The sequence below is a fragment of the Lycorma delicatula genome, chromosome 7, assembly GCF_047948215.1.
Source record: "Lycorma delicatula isolate Av1 chromosome 7, ASM4794821v1, whole genome shotgun sequence".
Lineage (NCBI taxonomy): Eukaryota > Metazoa > Arthropoda > Insecta > Hemiptera > Fulgoridae > Lycorma > Lycorma delicatula.
This window is the reverse complement of record NC_134461.1, coordinates 121,090,667-121,111,859: the sequence shown is the minus strand read 5'-3', so window position 1 is coordinate 121,111,859 and position 21,193 is coordinate 121,090,667. Positions and strand designations below refer to the sequence as shown.

The 21,193-nt window shown below is 30.8% G+C and overlaps 2 protein-coding genes across 4 annotated transcripts in view; both read right to left on the bottom strand.

Annotated features, from left to right (window-relative positions):
* Dys (Dystrophin) overlaps positions 1-21,193 on the bottom strand; it is a 1,915,508-nt gene that overhangs the window by 1,221,404 nt on the left and 672,911 nt on the right. The gene's annotated exons all lie outside the window — the stretch shown is intronic.
* Positions 356-1,445, bottom strand: LOC142327824 (uncharacterized). Its single transcript, XM_075371163.1, has 2 exons — positions 474-1,445; positions 356-382 (listed from the first exon to the last, which is right to left on the bottom strand). Exons 1-2 carry the CDS (start codon positions 1,443-1,445, stop codon positions 356-358), a joined length of 999 nt encoding a protein of 332 aa, XP_075227278.1.

The following is a 21,193-nucleotide window of genomic DNA, read 5'->3' as shown; positions in this document are numbered from 1 at the left end:
CCGGTAAGGTGGCAGTGGTCGCGCTGTGGTGGTAAGTCACGTGTAAATTCTTTTTCACACATTTGACAAGATCTAGCAGACTGAAAAGCGTTCATATCTTCATCTGTCATAATAAGAGGAATATTATTATCAATTGCACGGGCTATTTTTTTAACTATGTCTGTAAGACATTTCATAAACCTCTCAGCTGCATTCTGACCTCTATAAAGGATAAGCGGATTCGGGACTAGATCTTTAATTGAAGATGGTACGGTTTCATCGAATACAAAATACAGACAATAACTCATTGGAATATGTAATTCGGATTCTGCTGTGAACGAACAATTCGGCGACGGTAAACAGGTATGAACCGGCTTTAAAATAGATTCAAAGTCTGCATAAACTACAATAGGAGCGGGAAATTTATGGTGATAGTTTTTAAATTTTAAAATAGGTGCTATTCCATTTTCTGCCGCAGGAACTTCAGCTTTAACGAATTTTGTTTTTTTACATAATTCTAAGTGTGTTGTCATCTTGCGTTCGCTTTCAGAATCATGTTTATAATGCGTAAAACATCGCTTACAAATTACTATTTTATGACTATGTTTACTTATTTGGCTGGAAACTAAACGGGAAAAATCTGATATATAACAATAATGACTAGTATCATTTTGCTTTAGCAAAAGCAAATCGAAATGGTCTTCCAACTCCATGTCACATACTTTGAGAGGAAAGACTTGTTTCTGATCGTCTAACGAGTAAACGTTCACAGAAAGATTATTTTTCTTTTCAAAAAAACGTATTTCGCGTAATAATGTAGGAAAACTTAACATGCTGAAGTCGTACCGATTCGACAGTCTTCTATATCTTTCGTCTACCCTTTCCCGATGCGTACCATCCACGTATTTACAAAGAATTGCCCATTTAAAGCAGTAATCATCATTATTTTTAATATTTATAACCGCCTTTCGCTTATATATTTCTTTCGGTAATGGGAGATACGAAGTACTACGCAAAGGTTGGTATTTATTAATTCTTATCAGAATACCATCGATAAAAACCAACGTCCACCCGCTCCCTTTTCCCTCAAAAACTTCTTCTTCATCGATAATTCGCCAAATAGCATTATCAATAAGTTCTGCTACGTTATATAAATTGAGCAACTCTACGTTTTTTGTCTTAAAACAAATATCTTTGGTTTCATTCAATAACTCTTTACCGTACGTACATTCTAGTAGTACGTTAAATTTGATTGGGCCTAGCGCTGTTACTATTTCAGATAATAATTGAATCATATCACTTTTTAAATTCTCTAAGAAATTCCAAATGTCTTTTGCATTACTATCGGTATTTTTATAATAATACGTTTGAAGATTGCAAGCAAACGCATTTTCTATCAATTGAAATCGATCCGTTCTTCCTATTTGCATTAATCGGATACGCTTGCATCTATTTGAATTTGCCATGCCTAAAAACCGAAAAGAATTTTTTTAATTACAAACTAATTACAAACTACAACTGTAACTCTACACCGCTACCAACTATACACATACGCTCAGATAACCAGAAGAGGATCACTCAGTAAACTGCTTCACGCTTGATATCTTCCTCACGATTCTTTTAGCACCGTCGTCATTTTTTACTTTTTCAACAGCCTGCAACATCAGGTCATCAAATGTAATAAGAACCGGACTTCCTTCGTTAACAACAAAAACAGCACGGTTAAGTGCCTTAGCATACCGCTCTTTCCAATCTTTACCTTCGATATCGGCGGTTTTAAATAATTCGATTTTAACTAAATAATCTCCCGCGGTAAGAGGCGTCGTTAGATCAATTTGCGTTTCATCTAATAAAACACGAATATATTGTTCATACGACTGAGGAGGAGATATTTTTTGAACCTCTTCTCCCAGTAAGACCTCTTTCAAGGTCCGTTTTGTTCCTTTCTGTGGCTTCATAATACTCCACAGTAGATCTACATCGCCTTCATCGAATTGTTTCTTGTCCACTGCTGGGATATGTTTTATGCTATCTAAGAAGAAAGATATCGGTAACGTTCGGCAGTTTTCATTAATTTCCCCCATCTGATTATCATCCAAAGAAGTAGATACATGCAATTTAGATTTTATCGTTGTCAAAGCCAGCGTTAATACATTTACTAATGAAGATAGATTCATCGATAAATTTCTTTTATCGACTCTACCAAACGCCTCTTCCCAATCGTTTATACAGATCAACCCCATAGTATAGAATTTAATAATAATATCTATCAGGTTAAACTTATTTGTCTCGTTCACTGATGGAACCGCTTTTTGATATTTAACTTTACGACGAGGGGCTAACGTAGCAAGCCGTCTACCGCCTCCCGCGGTTGATGGAGCTTGACCACCATCACCGATCGCCTGGCGGGCAACTCCTGAGGTCGATGGAAGCTGTCCATCAACGATCGCGGGTCGTGTTACCGACGGCGGCGGCGGATTAGCGGTAGCTACTGGTTGACGACCGACCCTCGAATTTGACGGTATTTGTCCGTCATCATCCATTGTACTTCGAGCTATATCTTCAAACATCATTATGTCTTCGTCAGCTAGCAAATCGAATATTTCTTGTTGCTGCTGAGACATCTGCAACATACAGGGTTTTATTATTTCAATGAAACATTTTTTGAATTCACTTTTAGAAATAGGAATAATGAATCCTATCTCTGAAAAGATTTGTCTTATTTTTAATGGAATATAGAAGGATTTTATCGCTGTCGCAATACATGTCGCAACAACGGTAGTAACAGAATATCTGTTAATATTTGCTACAGCAAAACATTCATTTATCAGTTCATGGGTTTTATTCACTACCGCCTCCAGTTCGCACATTATGCTTTGCATCTGAGACGCGATAGCATAGACAAAATGATGCGGCGTAATACCTACTATTCGCCAGTGCAACGCAGTTAATGCTAGCACCTCAAATCTGCAAATCTCTTCATGACAATATGCATTCATCGTATATTCAACTAATTTATGGATCCGTATAGGATGAACTTCGAAAAATTTAGACACAATCAACAAACAACTACATGCTAACAATTTCAAATGATCATCTCTAGTATTTTGCTTAAATCTCACACGGTCGAAATTAGCCAAAGCGCAATAAAATACCGAATACTGTTGTCTTTCGCGAATACACACTTGTAACAACCACCGTGCTATTACTTTTCGCTTTTCATCAAATATCATCATATCGGGTAAGATTTTATATCCTAATTGAAATGATGTCAATAACGACGTTAAAAAACATCTAATGCTATTTAAATCGTCGTTATCCACTATCGGTAGGGTTTGTTCCATCTGAAAAAAAACGTTATTATATAATATTACTATTACTTATACAAAATACAATTACGAATACTATTTTTAGTAATAAATAATCCCACTCCATCCGTTGAGATGAAGTGGGTGATATATCTGCGAAAACGGAATAGGATTAACTGCAATAACTCTAACAACATGAAACATTTCATCTATATCCATTTCCCATTCTTCTATATCGGATTCGTCTGAATCTATAACCAATTCTATTTCATATTCTGGGAAATATTCTTCTAAAGCATCAACTAAACTATCCATTTTTGTACTATCATCTAGAGTTATTTGCCACGTAGTTTGGCACTGAGATGGAATACCGGCGCATTCAACACAAACTTCATCATCATCATCATCATCATCATCAACATCATCATCATCAATATCATCATCATCATCATCAAATGTAAACATATTTGATACTGTAAAATCATATTTTTTTTTCGGTATACACATTTTCGATTTTAATCTAAAAAAGAAATAACGATAGTATATTACTATTTCATAATATACAACAGTAAAATAAAAACTATTAACTATTACTAATTATTCTATGGAATAGTAGTCGGTTGCGCGCTTACCTTTGTAATATACCGATGAAACAAAATAGCACGTCGTAAGGTGTAAACAGGTTGTCACACTACCGTAGACTATTGATTTTAATTTAATCTGAAAAATAAAAAAACCAATATATTAATTTTAATCTGTAAAAGTAACAAATGTTGTGTTGAATTGCATTTAGAATTATTACACTAGTGAAAATTTGTTTATAATTATTTTTAATAAAGAAATAACGTTACTATTTTCATAAAAAACAAAAAAATATTAACTAATGTCTTACCATATATATATATGAATAAAACAACAAATAATAACTAATACTATTTTTCATAATGATGCAAAGGTTTATATTTATAAAAATAATATAATGTAAAAATTTACTTATAACTTTAAAGAAATAACGTTACTATTTCATAAAAACAAAAACATTTTAACCAATTATTCTATGTAACAGTAGTCGATTGATCACTTACCTTTGTAAGAAGTCGATGGAAGATTAGCACGCTGTAAAGAGATATACTAGTTGTCACACTGCCGTAAAGACTTTAAATTTAATCTGAAAAATAAAAAAAACGAATATATTAATTAATCTGTAAAGGTACCAAATTTTGCATATGAAATTATTATATATTTGATATAACATTACCTGTTTAATGCTTCACATTCTCCGAATCGATAAATAGATTCCTCGGATCGAATTAAACCGATTGATAATGATTTTAAGAAGATGATGTGATAACATAGAGGTCAGTGCGTAGGCATTTTCATGCCTTTTGCAGCAGCTTTGTTATCAATCATCATTCCCAATCGCTTTCTTCATCCTCCTCTCCAGCGGGGATGAGATTATTACCACCTCGCAACCCATCGAAATTTACAGCTAGGAATGGAGAGTTGAGCATCGCCTCTATGATCCGATCATAGTTCCCCGCATCTAGATAGGGAACGATAGATTCCTCAGCTTCATTATCATAAGCAGCAAGCCGTACCACGCGCTCTACTGTTATCGGTTCACCACATCCGTTATTTTCACACGGACGGAGCACAAACGGTGACCGTATGTCTTCGTCGATCACAAAGACTGTGTGGAAACACTCATCCTCTATTCGAAGATTTCTGGTCGAGCGTCTTGGGCTTGCGCGCTCGATGAGAGACTGCAAGGTGGTATTCTCGTTGTTGCACAGGTTCTTCACAATGTACGAACCATTCGACATCATGAAGAAAGCGCGCACGAGATTTGTACGGTCAGGACATTTGCATAAAATTACACAGTGTTCGCCAACCGCAGCAGTAGCGATTGGTTGATGGAAGTTTAGGATGTGAGGTGAAGGTGGGCGTAAAAGCGGTAATGCGGCAGCTCCTTCAAGCGAGCTGCTAGAGGAGGCTACCTCAGCACGGAGGCGAGGTGCAACCCTAGCCACCGCTCGCTCGATGTTTGGAGCGAGGTTTCCGGCTGCACCCTGTGCTTTCTCCTCCACTCTATCAATGGGTGTGGAGGACTGTAATTTGTTTAGATTAACTCTCACATCGGCAGATGCGGAAATTGTAATCTCAATGGAATTATCCACGAGATTACTTTTAGCTAAGCGGACTGTGGGAAGTTTATCATCATCATCATCAAAATTTATCACCAACAATCGGTCTCCTTTTTTTATCGAAATTACGGCCATCTGAAAAACACACAGCCCATTTTAGATTTTATGATGTGTACTACATCAATACCTCATCTAAACAAAAAGCTAAGCAGATGGTTTTCGATCTTGCATATTTAATATGACTTAAGATTAAAATTAAAGGATATTATGAATTATTTCAATACTTTTAAAATCAATCTAATCATTTATAAAATTAATTATTAATTCTTTTCATTTAAAAAATCATAAGATATTATTTTTTTAAAATTCAAATTATCTAAATCTAATTATCATCATTTAATAAAAAAGTATTTTTTGTTATGAAAATAATTATTTTATTTAAATATAAAAAATTAAATGATATTATTAAACATCTTCTAATTAAAATCTAATTATCAGCATTTAATAAGAAAGTATTTTTTTTATGAAAATAATTATTTTATTTAAATATAAACATCTAATTATTATGAATTAAAATCTAATTATCATCATTTACTAAGAAAGTATTTTATTTAAATATAAAAAATTAAAGGATATTATTAAAAATCTTCTAATTATTATGAATTAAAATCTATATTATTTAATTCATAACTATTAAATCTTTACATATTATTTTTAACTTAAAATCGTAAAATCAAATTAATATGATATATTATTTTAGTCTTAAAAATCTATTCATTTATAAGAAATATTTATTAGTTCTTTACATTTTACAAAATCATAAAACTATTATTTTCAACTTAAAAATTTAATTATTGATAATATTTAAAAATTCAAATTATTAGGAAAAAGATTTTTTTATGCAAATAATTATTTTAAATCTAATTACCATCATTTAATAAAAAAGTATTTTTTGTTATGTAAAATATTATTTAAATCTAATTATCGCAATTATTTAAAAATTATAATTATTATGAAAGTTTTCTCACCTTGATAATATTTTTTTAACGTCGTCGTCGTCGTAGTACAGCGAGTTAGTACACTGATAAGACACTATAACTCTATGAAGAAATCTGTCTGCTTTTATATAAAACTGACGTACTTAAAAACAGATAAACAGGAAACCGCACACAAAAATAAAATTATTGTTATTTTATATTTCGCAAAAGATAAGAAATATGATTAAAATACATTGTTTTTAAATTACTGATATTATTATTATAATTTAATAATAATATTTTTTTCTATTGGTAAACAGGAAATCCGTGCGAATTACATAAATTATTATTGTTATCAGACGAACTAAAAACCACACAATTATTATTTTAAAGATAATTAAACTGTTTTTTTTTCTCTCTTGGTAAACAGGAAATCCGCGCTCGACGCGAAAATACATTTACTACAAAAGATAAGAGATATTGTTTTAAAAGTATTATTATAATTTAATAGTAATATGTAAACAGGAAAACCGCGCGAAAAGGGGAATTACAGAAATTATTATTATTATTATCAACTGACGCAGTGGACTTGATAACATATATTATGAAACAATTATTAAAGATAAAGAGATATTGTTTTAAAATTGGTAAACAGGAAAACCGCGCGAAAAGGGGAATTACAGAAATTATTATTGTTATCAACTGTCGCGGCGGACTTGATAACAATTATTACTAAAGATAAGAGATATTGTTTTTAAAAATATGGTAAACAGGAAAACCGCGCGAAAAGGGGAATTACAGAAATTATTATTGTTATCATCTGTCGCGGTGGTCTTAATTACACTATTACTATTATTATGTTGAGGTGTTGCCAAATCTATTTTGCGTGCGACGTTGCCAGCACTATTACTATTACTATTACTATTACTATTACTATTATGTTGAGGTGTTGCCAAATCTATGCGACGTTGTCAAATCTATGCGACGTTGCCAAATCTATTGCGACGTTGTCAAATCTATTGCGACGTTGTCAAATCTATGCGACGTTGCCAAATCTTTGCGACGTTGTCAAATTTATGCGGCGTTGCCAAATCTATGCGACGTTGCCAAATCTATGCGACGTTGTCAAATCTATGCGACGTTGCCAAATCTATTGCGACGTTGCCAAATCTATGCGACGTTGCCAAATCTATGCGGCGTTGCCAAATCTATGCGACGTTGCCAAATCTTTGCGGTGTTGTCAAATCTATGCGACGTTGCCAAATCTATTGCGACGTTGCCAAATTTATTGCGACGTTGCCATATCTATTGCGACGTTGCCAAATCTATTGCGACGTTGCCAAATCTATTGCGACGTTGCCAAATCTCACCTTAGGTTAGGTTTGGCAACGTCGACTTAGGTTTGGTGACCTTGACCTTTGGCAACGTCGACTTAGGTTTGGTGACCTTGACCTTTGACCTCTGACCTTTGACCTTGTCCCAGAACCGGCATTTCTATACTACTAATGATGAATAATATTGCAACAAAAAACGAAATAAAACTGTTTGATACTTGCACAAACACACGAAAAAAAGGAAAAAAACCGTAGCAAATACTATTAAAAGCGTAATATTTAAAGACTATCACAGCAAAATGCAGAATAAAGAAAACCCGTCCTTAGATAAACACCTTTCTTTGTTTTCTTTTACAATTCTTATGTTAGCAAGGTCTTATATAAAAATAAAACAAAAAAAAACGAAGTCAAATTGAAAATCTTTTTAACTCAAAGAAACAAAATTACAACAAAAGGAAAAAAATAACATAACAAACACTTTTCCATAAATGATTTGCATCGATGAATCGCATACATCTACTACATACACGCGCGCGCGCTCGCGCATACACACAAATATTACATAAACATAAATTTATAAAAATGTACGATTTTTCTAATTTTAAAGACTTTTTTTTTGTAAATAGAAAGAAGTAACGTTTAAAGCAAACAATAAAAAGAACAAAACAAAAAAAAAGAAAGAAACTGAAAAGGCCAGAATAAAACCCGATTAAGATCTTCAAGGGAGCTGCTGTTTTTCTTTTAGTGGACGAGATGAAACGAGTAAATCTTCGGTTTCTATAGTATAGCAAAAAAGTAAAAGAATAAGAAACAAGGAAACACGTGAACTAACAAAAGGAAACGCGATTCTATTGAAAAGTAAACTCATTATAACTTTTCTATAACAAGAGTCTTACTTTCTTATGTAGCAGTGATTATTAAAAGAAAAAAAGAGAAAGAAAAAAAATATATATTTAGATATATATATATATATATATATATATATATACAAACACACACACACATTATATTAATATGAGATATTTCCCATAACGATAAGACGTCCGAAATTATTACACTTTCTACAGCTAACTATTCAGTTTTTTGGTTTTTTTTTAAGTGATAAAAATAAAATTGTTTCACACCACTAAAACAACAAAAAGCAAACGAAAACAAATTTATGAATCATTTTTAACGAAATTTTATCGTAACTGCGAAATCAATATATGAACCGGATTTAAACAACTTTATACTTTGTGAACAATCTGTACAAGATAAACAACAAAACAAAAACGTATTCGTATATATACAGAATGATTCAAAGAAACGGGAAATTTTGAAAGTTGTATTGGTAGCCGTGGGCGATTGGTACCACTTGATAAGTGGCGCCAGTCTCTCTAATCTAACCTGCCATTTAGTTGTCATGGATCCTTGGAGTGGTGCGCAACGTGCATTTGCTATCAAGGCGTTTTACAAAAACAATGACAGTGTGGAGGGAGCGCGTAGAGAATTTCGCCGTCATTTTAATCTGGGACGGCACGACCGTGTTCCATCAGCACATGCAATTAAAACATGGATATCTAATTTTGAGGAAACCGGTTCGGCAATGAAAAAGAAACCTCCAGGCCGTGAGCGAACCGTCTGTACACCACAGAATGTTCAAGCTTTACAAGATGCTGTCACACGAAGTCCACATCGGTCAATCCGTCGTCTCTCAGCATCTTCAAAATTGCATAGTTCTAGTATTCGAAGAATGTTATTGAAGGACTTGCAATACCATCCATACAAGTTGCAGATCGTCCAGGAACTGTAACCGAACGATGTAGTTGTAAGCACAATTCTGTAATGTAATGCTTCAGAAGATGAATGATAACGAAGAGTTTGTTCACGAACTGTGGATGTCACACGAAGCGCATTTCCACCCCAGTGGATTTGTTAACAAGCAAAATTTCAGGTACTGGGTACAAGAAAATCCTACGCAGCTACACCAGCGTCCCTTGCACAGTCAGAAAGTGACCGTGTGGTGTGCTATATCATCTTACGGTGTTATAGGCCCTTTTTTTTTTGAGGATAACAACGGTCTTGCGATTACAGTGAAGTCGGTTCGTTACGTAGCCGTGCTTGAAACCTCTGTTGTGGAACAACAAAAGAGATTTCCACCGATTCTTAACACAGCCTGGTTTCAAAAAGGCGGAGCAACGTCACATACTGCACGAATATCGATGGCAGCTGTACGCCGATTGTTTGGACAACGTGTCATTTCACGAAAATGGTGACATTAGATGGCCTCCCAGATCGCCTGATCTCTCAGCTTGCGATTACTTTTTGTGGGGTCACCTTAAAAGCAAAGTGTTCCACAGTAGACCTGCTACAACGGAAGAACTGAAGGCAAAGATCCAAGAAGCAATTGCGGAAATCCCAGTGGAGATGTTACGTCAAACCGTGAACAATTTAACGAAGAGACTTCGTGAGTGTTTACGTAGAAGAGGAGGTCACCTGGAAGATGTCATCTTTAAAAAATAAACTAAAATGTATGTATTCTAAAATGGCAACATTTGTACAATTACATGAAATAAAATTCATTTTCTAAAAAAAATTTTTCAGTAACGTTATTTAATTTTTTAAAATTTCCCGTTTCTTTGAATCACCCTGTATTTCAGACAACATATTTATTGCATTCTCATGAAAAATTATCCCAGTAAGGTCTGAATAATTTTAATATCTCTCCCCCTAACCCTTTAATATTTCTATCATAAAGAAAAGCGGAGCTGAATATATAAATACATACAAGTAACTAGACAAGGTACATTACAGAGATACAAATATATACAGGTACATTAAAAAAAAAATTAATAAACGGAAATTGCTAATGTAACCATTTTTGCAACCAGAGTAAAGAGCTGACATTGTAATACATTCCTGGCACTGGTTATTTATTCTTACATAGTGGAAAAATTATGATTCACGAAAAATTCACCTAAGATTTCTTATTTGGGATGGGAGCAATTCATGACGAAAGTTATGGTAAAATTAACAAACGAAAAAGATTTGAAAAAAACCGAGATGTTTTAATTTTTTCTGCTCCATCGCCTCCAAAATTACCTTCCAAAAAGATCGTTTGATTTTTCTTCGTCTACTATGTTAAATGAAACAAACTAAAAAAAATCCAGTGAAAAATAGACAATCAACGTTATTCTAATTTTAATAATTATAACTAATATGAAAAGTTTAAATAAACCAAAACATTTTTAAAGAATTTAAGAAATCGATATTTTTAAACGTTGACCGGCTTCCCCAACACCAATATTGCCTCGAAGTATTTTTTTCTTTTTTTTATGGTGTTACTTGCACTACTATTATACTTACGAAGACATAAAAAAATTTTGTTAAAATTATGCAATAAATAAAAATATAACTTTTTTCAATTTTTGTGAAAGGGGGAATAATTTTGAGGCAATTTATTTTTTAAATTGTTAAACTTGCACGCATGTGCCGAGCTTAATATAAATCGGAGTTATGTTTGCAAAACTTTGACAAAATTGTCCCCAAAATCTATCTATCCAATCTCTTGGATATATTGACCCCAAAATATTACTAATAAATTGCCCCATTTACAAGAGTTCTGTACAAAAATTCATCAAAATCGGTTTATCCAGTCAAATTATTAATATTCTAACAAGCCAACACACGTACCCCCAATACATACGTACCAACATTATCCCCAATTTCTGTTTTCTTGGGGGGGGGGGGTCCCTGGGTTATAAAACGTCGAGAAATCCAATAAACCCATACCCCATTTTTTGACTGATTACCATATTTTCCTTTTAGCAGAATGGGTCTCTAGAGCTATGATGCCAAGAAAGTAAATGTCTGTGTAAAATGGCCGTATAATAAGAAGAATTACTTTAAAAATACTGTACTGATTGTTCAAACCATCTAAAAGAAAAAACTGATAGAAATATTTTTCATTTTCTAAATGAGGATTAACTCTATTTTGCTAACGGTTGGTGTGCTTTTATCTAACTTTATTTTATTAGAAAAATATTAAGCACATATATTATTGTGAACTTATTATAAATTCCAAAGATTTTGCAAAACGTTTTGATTAGAAAAACGAGACGTAACGGACCGCTCGATGTCAACTGTATGTTACGAGATAAAAGTCTATTACAGCTAGATAAGTCAATAGATATATATTTTTTCTTTCTTTACTTAATTTTCTTATTGCTTATGGATCGAATATTGAAACTGTATTAATTTTTTTTATACAAGCATATACAGCCTTTCAATAGCGGATTTTCCAACATAGTTGCACTTAATTATGGATTAAGTAATCAAAACGGGTAAATAATTTTAAAAGCAAAGATTAATAACGGTTAGTAATTAAGTAAAGGTTAAATTGTAACGATCTTTTTGAAGCGAAAATCGGGATAAAAATTAAAATGGCCTTTCATGCAACAGCTGATTATGATGATCAAAGAGGAAAACTAAGAACAGAGAACACTCCACCAAGTATTTCCTCCCCCTTTAATTCTCTCACACTATGTAGTGTGATCCTCTCTTTGTACAGGAAAGCTGGAAGCTTATAGATAACATAAACAAGCAGCACGATCCCACTTACCGGTACAACAAGCCCTAACCTCGTATGCATATATATATATATATATATATATATATATATATATATATATACACACGATAATAAAATTCAAACACATCCTAAACTGTCTTAACGTTACATACACATACAAAATCCATTCAAAAGATCTTTTCTACAAAAAAAAGTTTATACTACTTCATAATTTATGAGCATTAAAAGAAAGTTACTTTAAAGCTTTTTAAACGAAAATTAAAATTTTAATTAATTCTTGTTAAAAAAAAAATTGAACTGAAATTATAAACAAAATTTACATTACCGTAAATATAATCGCACGTGAATAAAACCAAACATTAAATTCAGAAATACTACACCATCATTTACAACATAAATAAATATACATTAACGATTACAAAAACCAGTTAGAATTTTATTAGCTGAATATATTAAAAAGGTTAAAAATTATACAAAGATAACTTATTAAAAGAATTTTAGTTCGAAAATACTCACATACATTTAAAAAAATAAACAAAACACAACTGTTTTGCATACAGACAAGATCAAACAAAAACATTGAAGGGGTCCGTGAAGGGATTCCAATCAAAATAAACAAACATAATGATTTGTAAATCATACTGAAATAACATATTTAAAGCGAAAAAATAAACAGGAATACCGTGTAAAATACGGAGCCTTCGTAACTTGTTTTAACTTTTGAAAAACAATACATGTTTACGAATAACTTTTTTGAATTACTTCATGAAATAAACACGGATTCTTTCGTAAAATTATGTTTTACTATAATAAAAACCGATAAATCTAAAACCTTACTTCAAGATTAATTAAAATATATATCCTTGCTATATATATATAGCAAGGATATATATATATCTGTCGTAATTATTTCATTTTTGATCATTAACTAATTTTTCTTTGATGACAAAATGTTCATGTAAATTACATTTTTAGTACCAATATATGTGCATTAATGAAGAAATGGCGCCAATAAATCATTAATATCTATATTTTACAATGGAACAGAGTAAGAGTAACGAAGTTTCATAAAGAAAAATATGATGTTTTTGACAACCAGTGCTTTTACCAACATATAGAACCAATAAATATAAATTGAAACGTCTTCGAAATCAAATAATACATAAAAAAAAAAAGCTAACAACGAAGATGTTATACTTTCCTGAAATGGGGTTTTATTCCTATATAGTGGAAAAATAATGATATATGAATAAAAAAAGTTTAAAAAATTCTAAAACAATCGATATTTTTCATTTTGATCGACTCCCCAACCCGAATTTATTTTTTTGGGCCACTTGCATTACTACTATGCTCAGGAAGAGATAAAAAATTCAATTAAAAATATGCGATAAATAAAGAGGTAGCCTTTTTTGATTTTTGGGAAGGGGAGAATTATGAAACATGTGAAGCCACGTACGCATGTACTGAGCCTAATATAGAGTGAGGTTATTTATTCAAAATTTTGATAAAATTGACCGAAAATATACTATCTACCCCACCACTGGAGATACTGATTCCAAAAAAGTTTACCAACAAACTACCTCATATATACAATTCTCGGTGCCAGATTTCATCACAATCGGTTTATCCAGTAAAAGACTTAAAACACGCCAACACGCGTACATATGAACATTATCTCCACTTTTTTTTTTTTGGGTGGGGGTACCTAGGTCATGAAACTTCGAGAATTGCAAAGCAAAATCTTTCCTGATTTTTGACTAATTACCTTATTTTCCTTCTTTCAGCATAGCTCTACAGAATTCGTTCTCACAGTGAGCAATAACGGCTCCTTGTGGGCGTGGATGCCTTCACAGGGGGCGGTAAAAGGCCCTCAGAAAATTAGGAGCGTTCAGGCGATCTAGGAACGCGATGGCTGATTGAAGAAAAGGAAAAAAATTTATTTTCCTAATATTTCAAACTAAAATTAAATACCTACTACCCTAGTACAAAAAATTAAAGGGACACCTACCAATATTTTATGATAAAAAATGATTGTATTAACACTTCTATTACTTAGAAACCAAGAAACTTAGAGACGAATAAAAAAAAAAATTAAAGCCTGAATACTCTACTTTTGACAGTACACTTCAGATTTCAAAAATCATCAAATTAAAAAAAAAATCAGTGAGAAGAAAATTTTTTAAAATTGAAAGCTTTTTTCTTCATGTTTGATCGAGTGCATGGGGCAAACGAATTTTTACATAACGAATTAAATTGCATTAAAATCGTTTAAAAGCTTACCTTTAATTTATTTTTTTGTATGTCTACGATTTTTCTGAATCGAAATATTCCACTTTAAAGAGAAAAGGCCACTTTATCTTCCGATCTAATCAACGTATTGATACAAATAAATATGGAATTTAAAGGGGTTTGATCTACCTGATATAACTTTAATGACAAATTGTGAGGTGTTTAACATAGCGTTGCAGTTTGCGGCTTTTGTTCAGTTTGTTCCGAGGTATTGAAATCTTTAAAGACTGAAACTGCAACATGTATTACCCTCTCGCAGCTTAATCCAAGATATACCACGTTTAAAAACGATTGAAATTGCTGTTTTTAAGAGCGCATCTTAAAAACAGCAATTGAAATTATTATTTTTGTAATAAAAATAAAAATTTTCAAATAAAAAAAAGTTTACAAATTTTGGGGGCGCAAGAAAATATTTGATTCTCAATGTGTACAGTGGGCGAAAATGTTTGAGAATCAATGCTCTAGAGTTATGATATTACGAAAATAAAATAAAAGTAAGAAAATTACCCGACTGTTAAGATTTATAATTTAATTCGGATGATAACTCGCTGAAAATAATTTGAGCAAGTAAAACTAGCTGTTTAAAAACATTCAATGCTTATTAGAAAGGATGTTTTTACAGTCCGTAAAAATCAATTCAGTTAATCCGTACCATTACATAAAATACAAAAAAATAAATCGATACGTAAAAAATAATTTTGGTACGGCTGAACACCAGAAGCATATTATACAAAACGATTAACATACAAAGCAGAAAGCTTGTTATAAGTACAGTAATGATATAATTAAATCATCAAGAAATTTGCTCCAGACTGGAAAATACAAGAAAGAAATAATATTCATTAATCGAATTTATACTATTTTTCATATCACCAACTTAATGAATATGTTCAATAAAGTGGGAAAAATATATTATCCTAAAACCTCTTTTAAACGAGAAATTAACCATTAACATTAACAACAAAATTAACCTAAGACCAGCGTAATTTGAATATTACGACAATGAAAACAATCGCGAAACAGAATTGCGAAAAAGAGGAAAGAATCAATGCATATCTTAAACCTACTACCAACCTGGCAAAAAATAATCTCTAATTATCTCTGATTCTCTGATTATCAAGAATTAGGAAAACTTCTATGAAAAATGGTTATATACTAAGCTATCAACCAATAAGAAAAATTCTCTTAAATTACTGAATGACTGAAGTGTGAAAAAAGAAAATGTAACAGCAAGTAGCTGATGAAGAATGAAACGATGGATAATTTTAATAAGAGGAAAAAAGATAATTTTTCATAGGAATTTATTTAATTGTAGACTATAAGTCATGATATTTAGGCTTAGATTTATGACCTACCTAGGAATAACTTCAGACCTTAAAACTGATCACATAAAAATGAACTGCAAAAGCAGATCCAAAATAATTGAATCAATGGATTTGGCCATTATTAATTATCCTTTTACTTCTACTTCCATGTTGTGGTGACAATCACGAGACGACAGATACAACAATTCGTTCAAATATTGAAATAAATACTTGGTCAAGCCAATTTCTCTTCAGAATCTTTTTTTTTTTTATTGTACAAAACTGTTTTCATGTGTTCGTTATTGTTTAAACATTTTTGTAATTTTACTACCTAAATAAAAAATTTTTGCAAATTCTGAAATACTACAATCTTACTTAAATATTTAACTTCCTTTATTAATTTTGTCAATTTATGCCATTAATTAATTTTTATAACTGGAAATAACAATTCATCAGATTATCTTAACACTTTTTTTTTGTCCTTGGACTATAACTATGGCAGCTTATTTTTCTACAGTTATTCATTTTTTCTTCGGTGTATAAGTAATACAGCAATAGTGATATATAATAGCCTTGTGTCACTCGTAATAATCCAGTTTCCTTTCCTGCTTTTTAATCTTAACACCATATTCTTATAATTCTCCTTTCTCTACAATTTAAACTTTTCTTTTTTACTTCCTTATACAAAGTAAAGGAAGTATTGTGATTGCGAAAAATTTCTGTTTTCAGATTTTAACGGAAATATCAATTTTGACTAGTTTCGGCGTGACCTCTATATATATGTATCTCGCATAACTCAAAAACGATTAGATTAGCCGTAGGAAGTTGAAATTTTAGATTTAGGACTGTTGTAACATCTAGTTGTGCACCTTCTCTTTTGATTGCAATTGACTGGACCAAAAGTGTCCAAAAAAAGCTCATAATCCAAAACAGTTGCATTTTAGACTTTTTCTTAACTGTAGTAATAAGGCCTGAGAGCTTTTCAACGATATATCATAAGTGGTACTTATTATATTCATTGGTTCCAGACTTATAGCCAAATAAAATTTTAATCAATTAAATATTTGGATCTTACAAGAGGAAGGCACATCGGTTCGAATCAGACTTCATCTCCTTTTTTTTTATTTATTTAAATACATTGATTTATTAATAATTATTAACCTCCAATTGAAAAAGGTTTTACAATAAATAATAATTCAATAATAACAAAAAAAATATCAGAAGTTAGTAATGAAATAAAATTTTATGTACTTTTCATTTAAAAAAAATATGTATATGTAATTTAATAGGCGTACAAGGAAGACATGTGGTGTCCACATCGATTTTTTAAATCTTAAATATCCAATTCAATCCCTAATTATCAGAAGTTTAAAGATATGAATCATAAAAACCTCATAAAAACCTTACTACTTAACAAAAGACGGATTTTTTTTTTATTATATGAAAGTTTTAATAATAACCATTATACTGATAGATTACATGAAAACAAAAAAAAAAAATAATAATAATTTAACTGCAATAAAATACAGGAAGTGAAAGGTATTATGAATGTAATTAAATTTTATGCAGGAGTATTGTAGGCAACTCTTGTAGCCACATCGAGTAATTCGTGGACACTAGAAACGTAGTAAACAATAAAGTCGCAGTGCACCATGCGGGCACAATAATACCACTATCTCCATACAAGTAATAAAGCTCTTTGAAACACAAGAGATTAACGCATATAAATTACAATGTATTAGATCATTAAATTCATTATAAAGCATTCATTAATTACAAAATAAGATAGGATATTTATACCTAATGTAAAACAAAAATAATTCTGTTTATTAAAAGTATTCTTAAATATATATATATATATATATATATATATATATATATATATATATACGATTATAGTTTATTTAAACTTATATTTACTTTGTTTTTAAAGTGATGCTTCAACTAATTATTTTATTAAATGGAAAATTAAATAACAATTGTTAAATTTGAAGCCCAGGAATAGACTTATTTGTATCAAATAAAGTTCCTTAATTGCATCTTTTATTATGTAGATTATGCGACATAAAAGTTGCTTATAAACGAAAATACGTACGTTATTTTTGTCGTCTTTATCCAGCAATAAGAACACTTCTATAAATCTAATAATGGAAGAATTAGCAGGATAAAGATCTAAATTGAAATTACTCCAAAAAATTAAGTTTTCCTTAACATAATAGGGCTGATTCCTAACAATTTATATTGGAATAAGCCAGGTTTTGCAAGTAATATATAGTCTATTATTATTATTATTATTACTTATAAGATTTTTTAGATATCTTAAACAAAAATCTATGAAATATATTTGTCTTCTATTATGCTCATTTTTTATTAATAAAAACATCTTTAAATACTACTAACGGGTCAGAACAATTTAAAGTATACTGACTACAAATACCTGAAAAGAAACTAAATTACAAAAGATATAATATTAATAACTGAAGTACACAGATTTTTGACGAAGAAAACTTCACAACTTCATCCCAACGGAGGCTAGTGCCTCAATCTAAAGCTTAAAACCTTCCCTGGAAAACAAAAAATATATTCTGAAAATTTGAAATCAATCGGTTGGTTGGTTCTTACGTGATACTGTTGCAAACGGATAGACAGAACCCGCCACAAACTTTCGCATTTATATAATACAATAATATACAAACTTAATAAATATTTTCCTAATTTTATAAAATAAAATTAATACTGCGTGTTATGTAACAATCTTAATCTATTACGTACCAAATAATTAACTTTACACAAATTTTCCAGATCTCTGGACCATGTAACGATACAGATCGAAGAAATGTTGACAATCAACAATATAATTTCAACCAATGCTCAGGTAAAAATGACACGACCGTTAGCTGTTATTATAAAACCTAGACAACCCTGCAGAATTGTATTAGGTCAAGATCTGTAGGTCAGGAAGACTAATCATTTATTCAATAGAAGTATACACCTGATTGATGCAATACCCCTGACAAAAAATGTACACGCCAAAAGTTTATGTATTGTACATTTAACAAGCACTACTAATAAATAATCAGCGAGAAGTCCGATTCAAGGACAATCTTCCGCATAAGGAATCAGAAAAGAAAAACTTCCAATTAAAAATTCATACGAAATAATCATGTTCAGGAAAATTAATATTTTAACTTCTGATTTATTTTAAATCAAATTTTCAACGGCCTTAACGAAGCTAAGCAACACAGGTCTTCCTTAATAGATGTATCATTTACATTATGTTCTGTACCCATCCATCCAGCCTCTAACAGGATCACTTCAAAAAAGACATCTGAGTGAAAAAAATCTATCGATCCTTTCCGTCTAATTCCAGAAGAAAAAAAATGAGAGATTTTGGAAAAATTTTGCTATACTCAAATTTCTAAAGAAACCATATACCAAAATAAATAAATAAAAACAGAAAAGAATGGAAGAAAAGGAAACAGATTTATACGTAATAATAATAATAAATAATAGTAAATAATAATAATAAAAATAAATAATAATATTTCCAATTAAATTAATTACAAATCGTACTTATTATATTTTTCAAACAAAATAAATGTAAATTTCTTAATAATACCATTTAGACAACATTCTAAATAGTTAGGTATCTCTAGAGGCAAGCCTATTTCAGAGATTACCAGCAATACAATTACTACAATAAGAACAAAAATAAAACAATTTAATATTAACTTAAAAGAAGCGATAAATAGTATTCACCATAAACCTAATAATATAAAAGATTGTTAATTAGTTATGCCTGCTTGTTAATAAAAAAAGTTTTTACAACTTTCACGTTACTACTAAAGATTTCTCATTACTAATAATGATCTACAATATCAACGCGAAAGATTCTTACTTTCCGAGGCAAATAAAATAGATTTTTTCCAAAAAATCAACCCCCCACCGCTTAAAATTCCAATATATGTTTTCTGTTCTTTTGCTTTATCACCCTTCTTCGGTTTAGTTTTCAATTTTTTTTTTAAGTCTATACTTCATATTTACAGCTATCAAGAAATGTGAACAATTTTTAAAATTATAGACCCAGCTTAAACTGCATAAATGTTTTTTTACAACATTTTCTTTTTCTTATTTTAATCTGTATTGAAGGGATGTGTTAAATTTAGAGAAAACTTTACTCAAGCAAAACTGTTAAGCTTTTTCATTAACTTCTTTATATTTATTCCCCCACCTCTAAAAAATTAATTTTTTTTATACTACTATATTAAAGTATTTTGTACTACGAAAAAGCTTTGGCACCTATATTATATACCCGATCCAAAATGAGAAGTAATTTTTTTTTTTATAACTTTCATGAAACCTTTAAATGGAGTAGCCGCGAAAACCATGCAATAATTTGCCATCTTTTTTAATATAATAATAAACAATTCTCTAACTGGAACGACTTTTCTTTACTTTATGAACAAAATGGTGTTTATTTTAATTTTTTCTATGGTAACCATTTTCTGTAACGAAAGGAATTTTAAAATAAAATGTTAGACAAAAAATTGTTTTTAATGAGTTTACTCAGCTTAGTTTATAAATTCTTTAACCGGTCGTAAAAAGATTTCATTCTAGTTCTAACATTTTACAATTAAGAAAGAATATGCTAAATTTAAAAAAAAAACGTGATATACCAAGAGAAAATATTAAAAATAAACTAACATATATTCAACTAAAATGATTTAAGAGTGTGTGACGATGGATAGAAGGAAAGCTGAGAATAGAAGAAACAGCTGATAGGAAAGCATAACAGGATGAAGAATAATTATATTGATAAGACCTGTCTAAGGGCAGAATACAGATGATGACGACAAGATTTAAAATAATTAACGAATAAGACAGAATTTAAAGAATCTGATGATCTGGCAATTGTGTATGCCAGCAACAGCTATGGTGAGGTACAAATTGCAACGAGCGATCAATGCTCTAAATGAAGTTGCTAAAGAGTAACGGATTCCAATTCTCACCAGAAAAAACGTGCTGTGTACACTTTTGTAGGAAGAGAATTCCTCATCAAAGTCCTGCGTTGACAATTGATGATAATCCAATACAATATAAAGATAGCGTTAAGATATTTAGGACTAGTATTGGATAAATCCCTTACATGGGGATTACATATACAGGACTTGAGTGATAGATGCAAAAGAGCCCTAAACATTATAAAATGTTTATCGAACTTAAATTGGGGCTCAGACAAAGAGACATTATTGAGATTGTATAAAGCATTGGTTCAATCTTAACTAGAC

Coding starts and splice junctions, on each gene's coding strand:
- LOC142327824 (XM_075371163.1), bottom strand. CDS start 1,445: ATGGCAAATTCAAATAGATGCAAGCGTATCCGATTAATGCAAATAGGA. Junction 383..473: donor TATGTAAAAAAACAAAATTC/GTTAAAGCTGAA, acceptor CTCCTATTGTAG/TTTATGCAGACTTTGAATCT.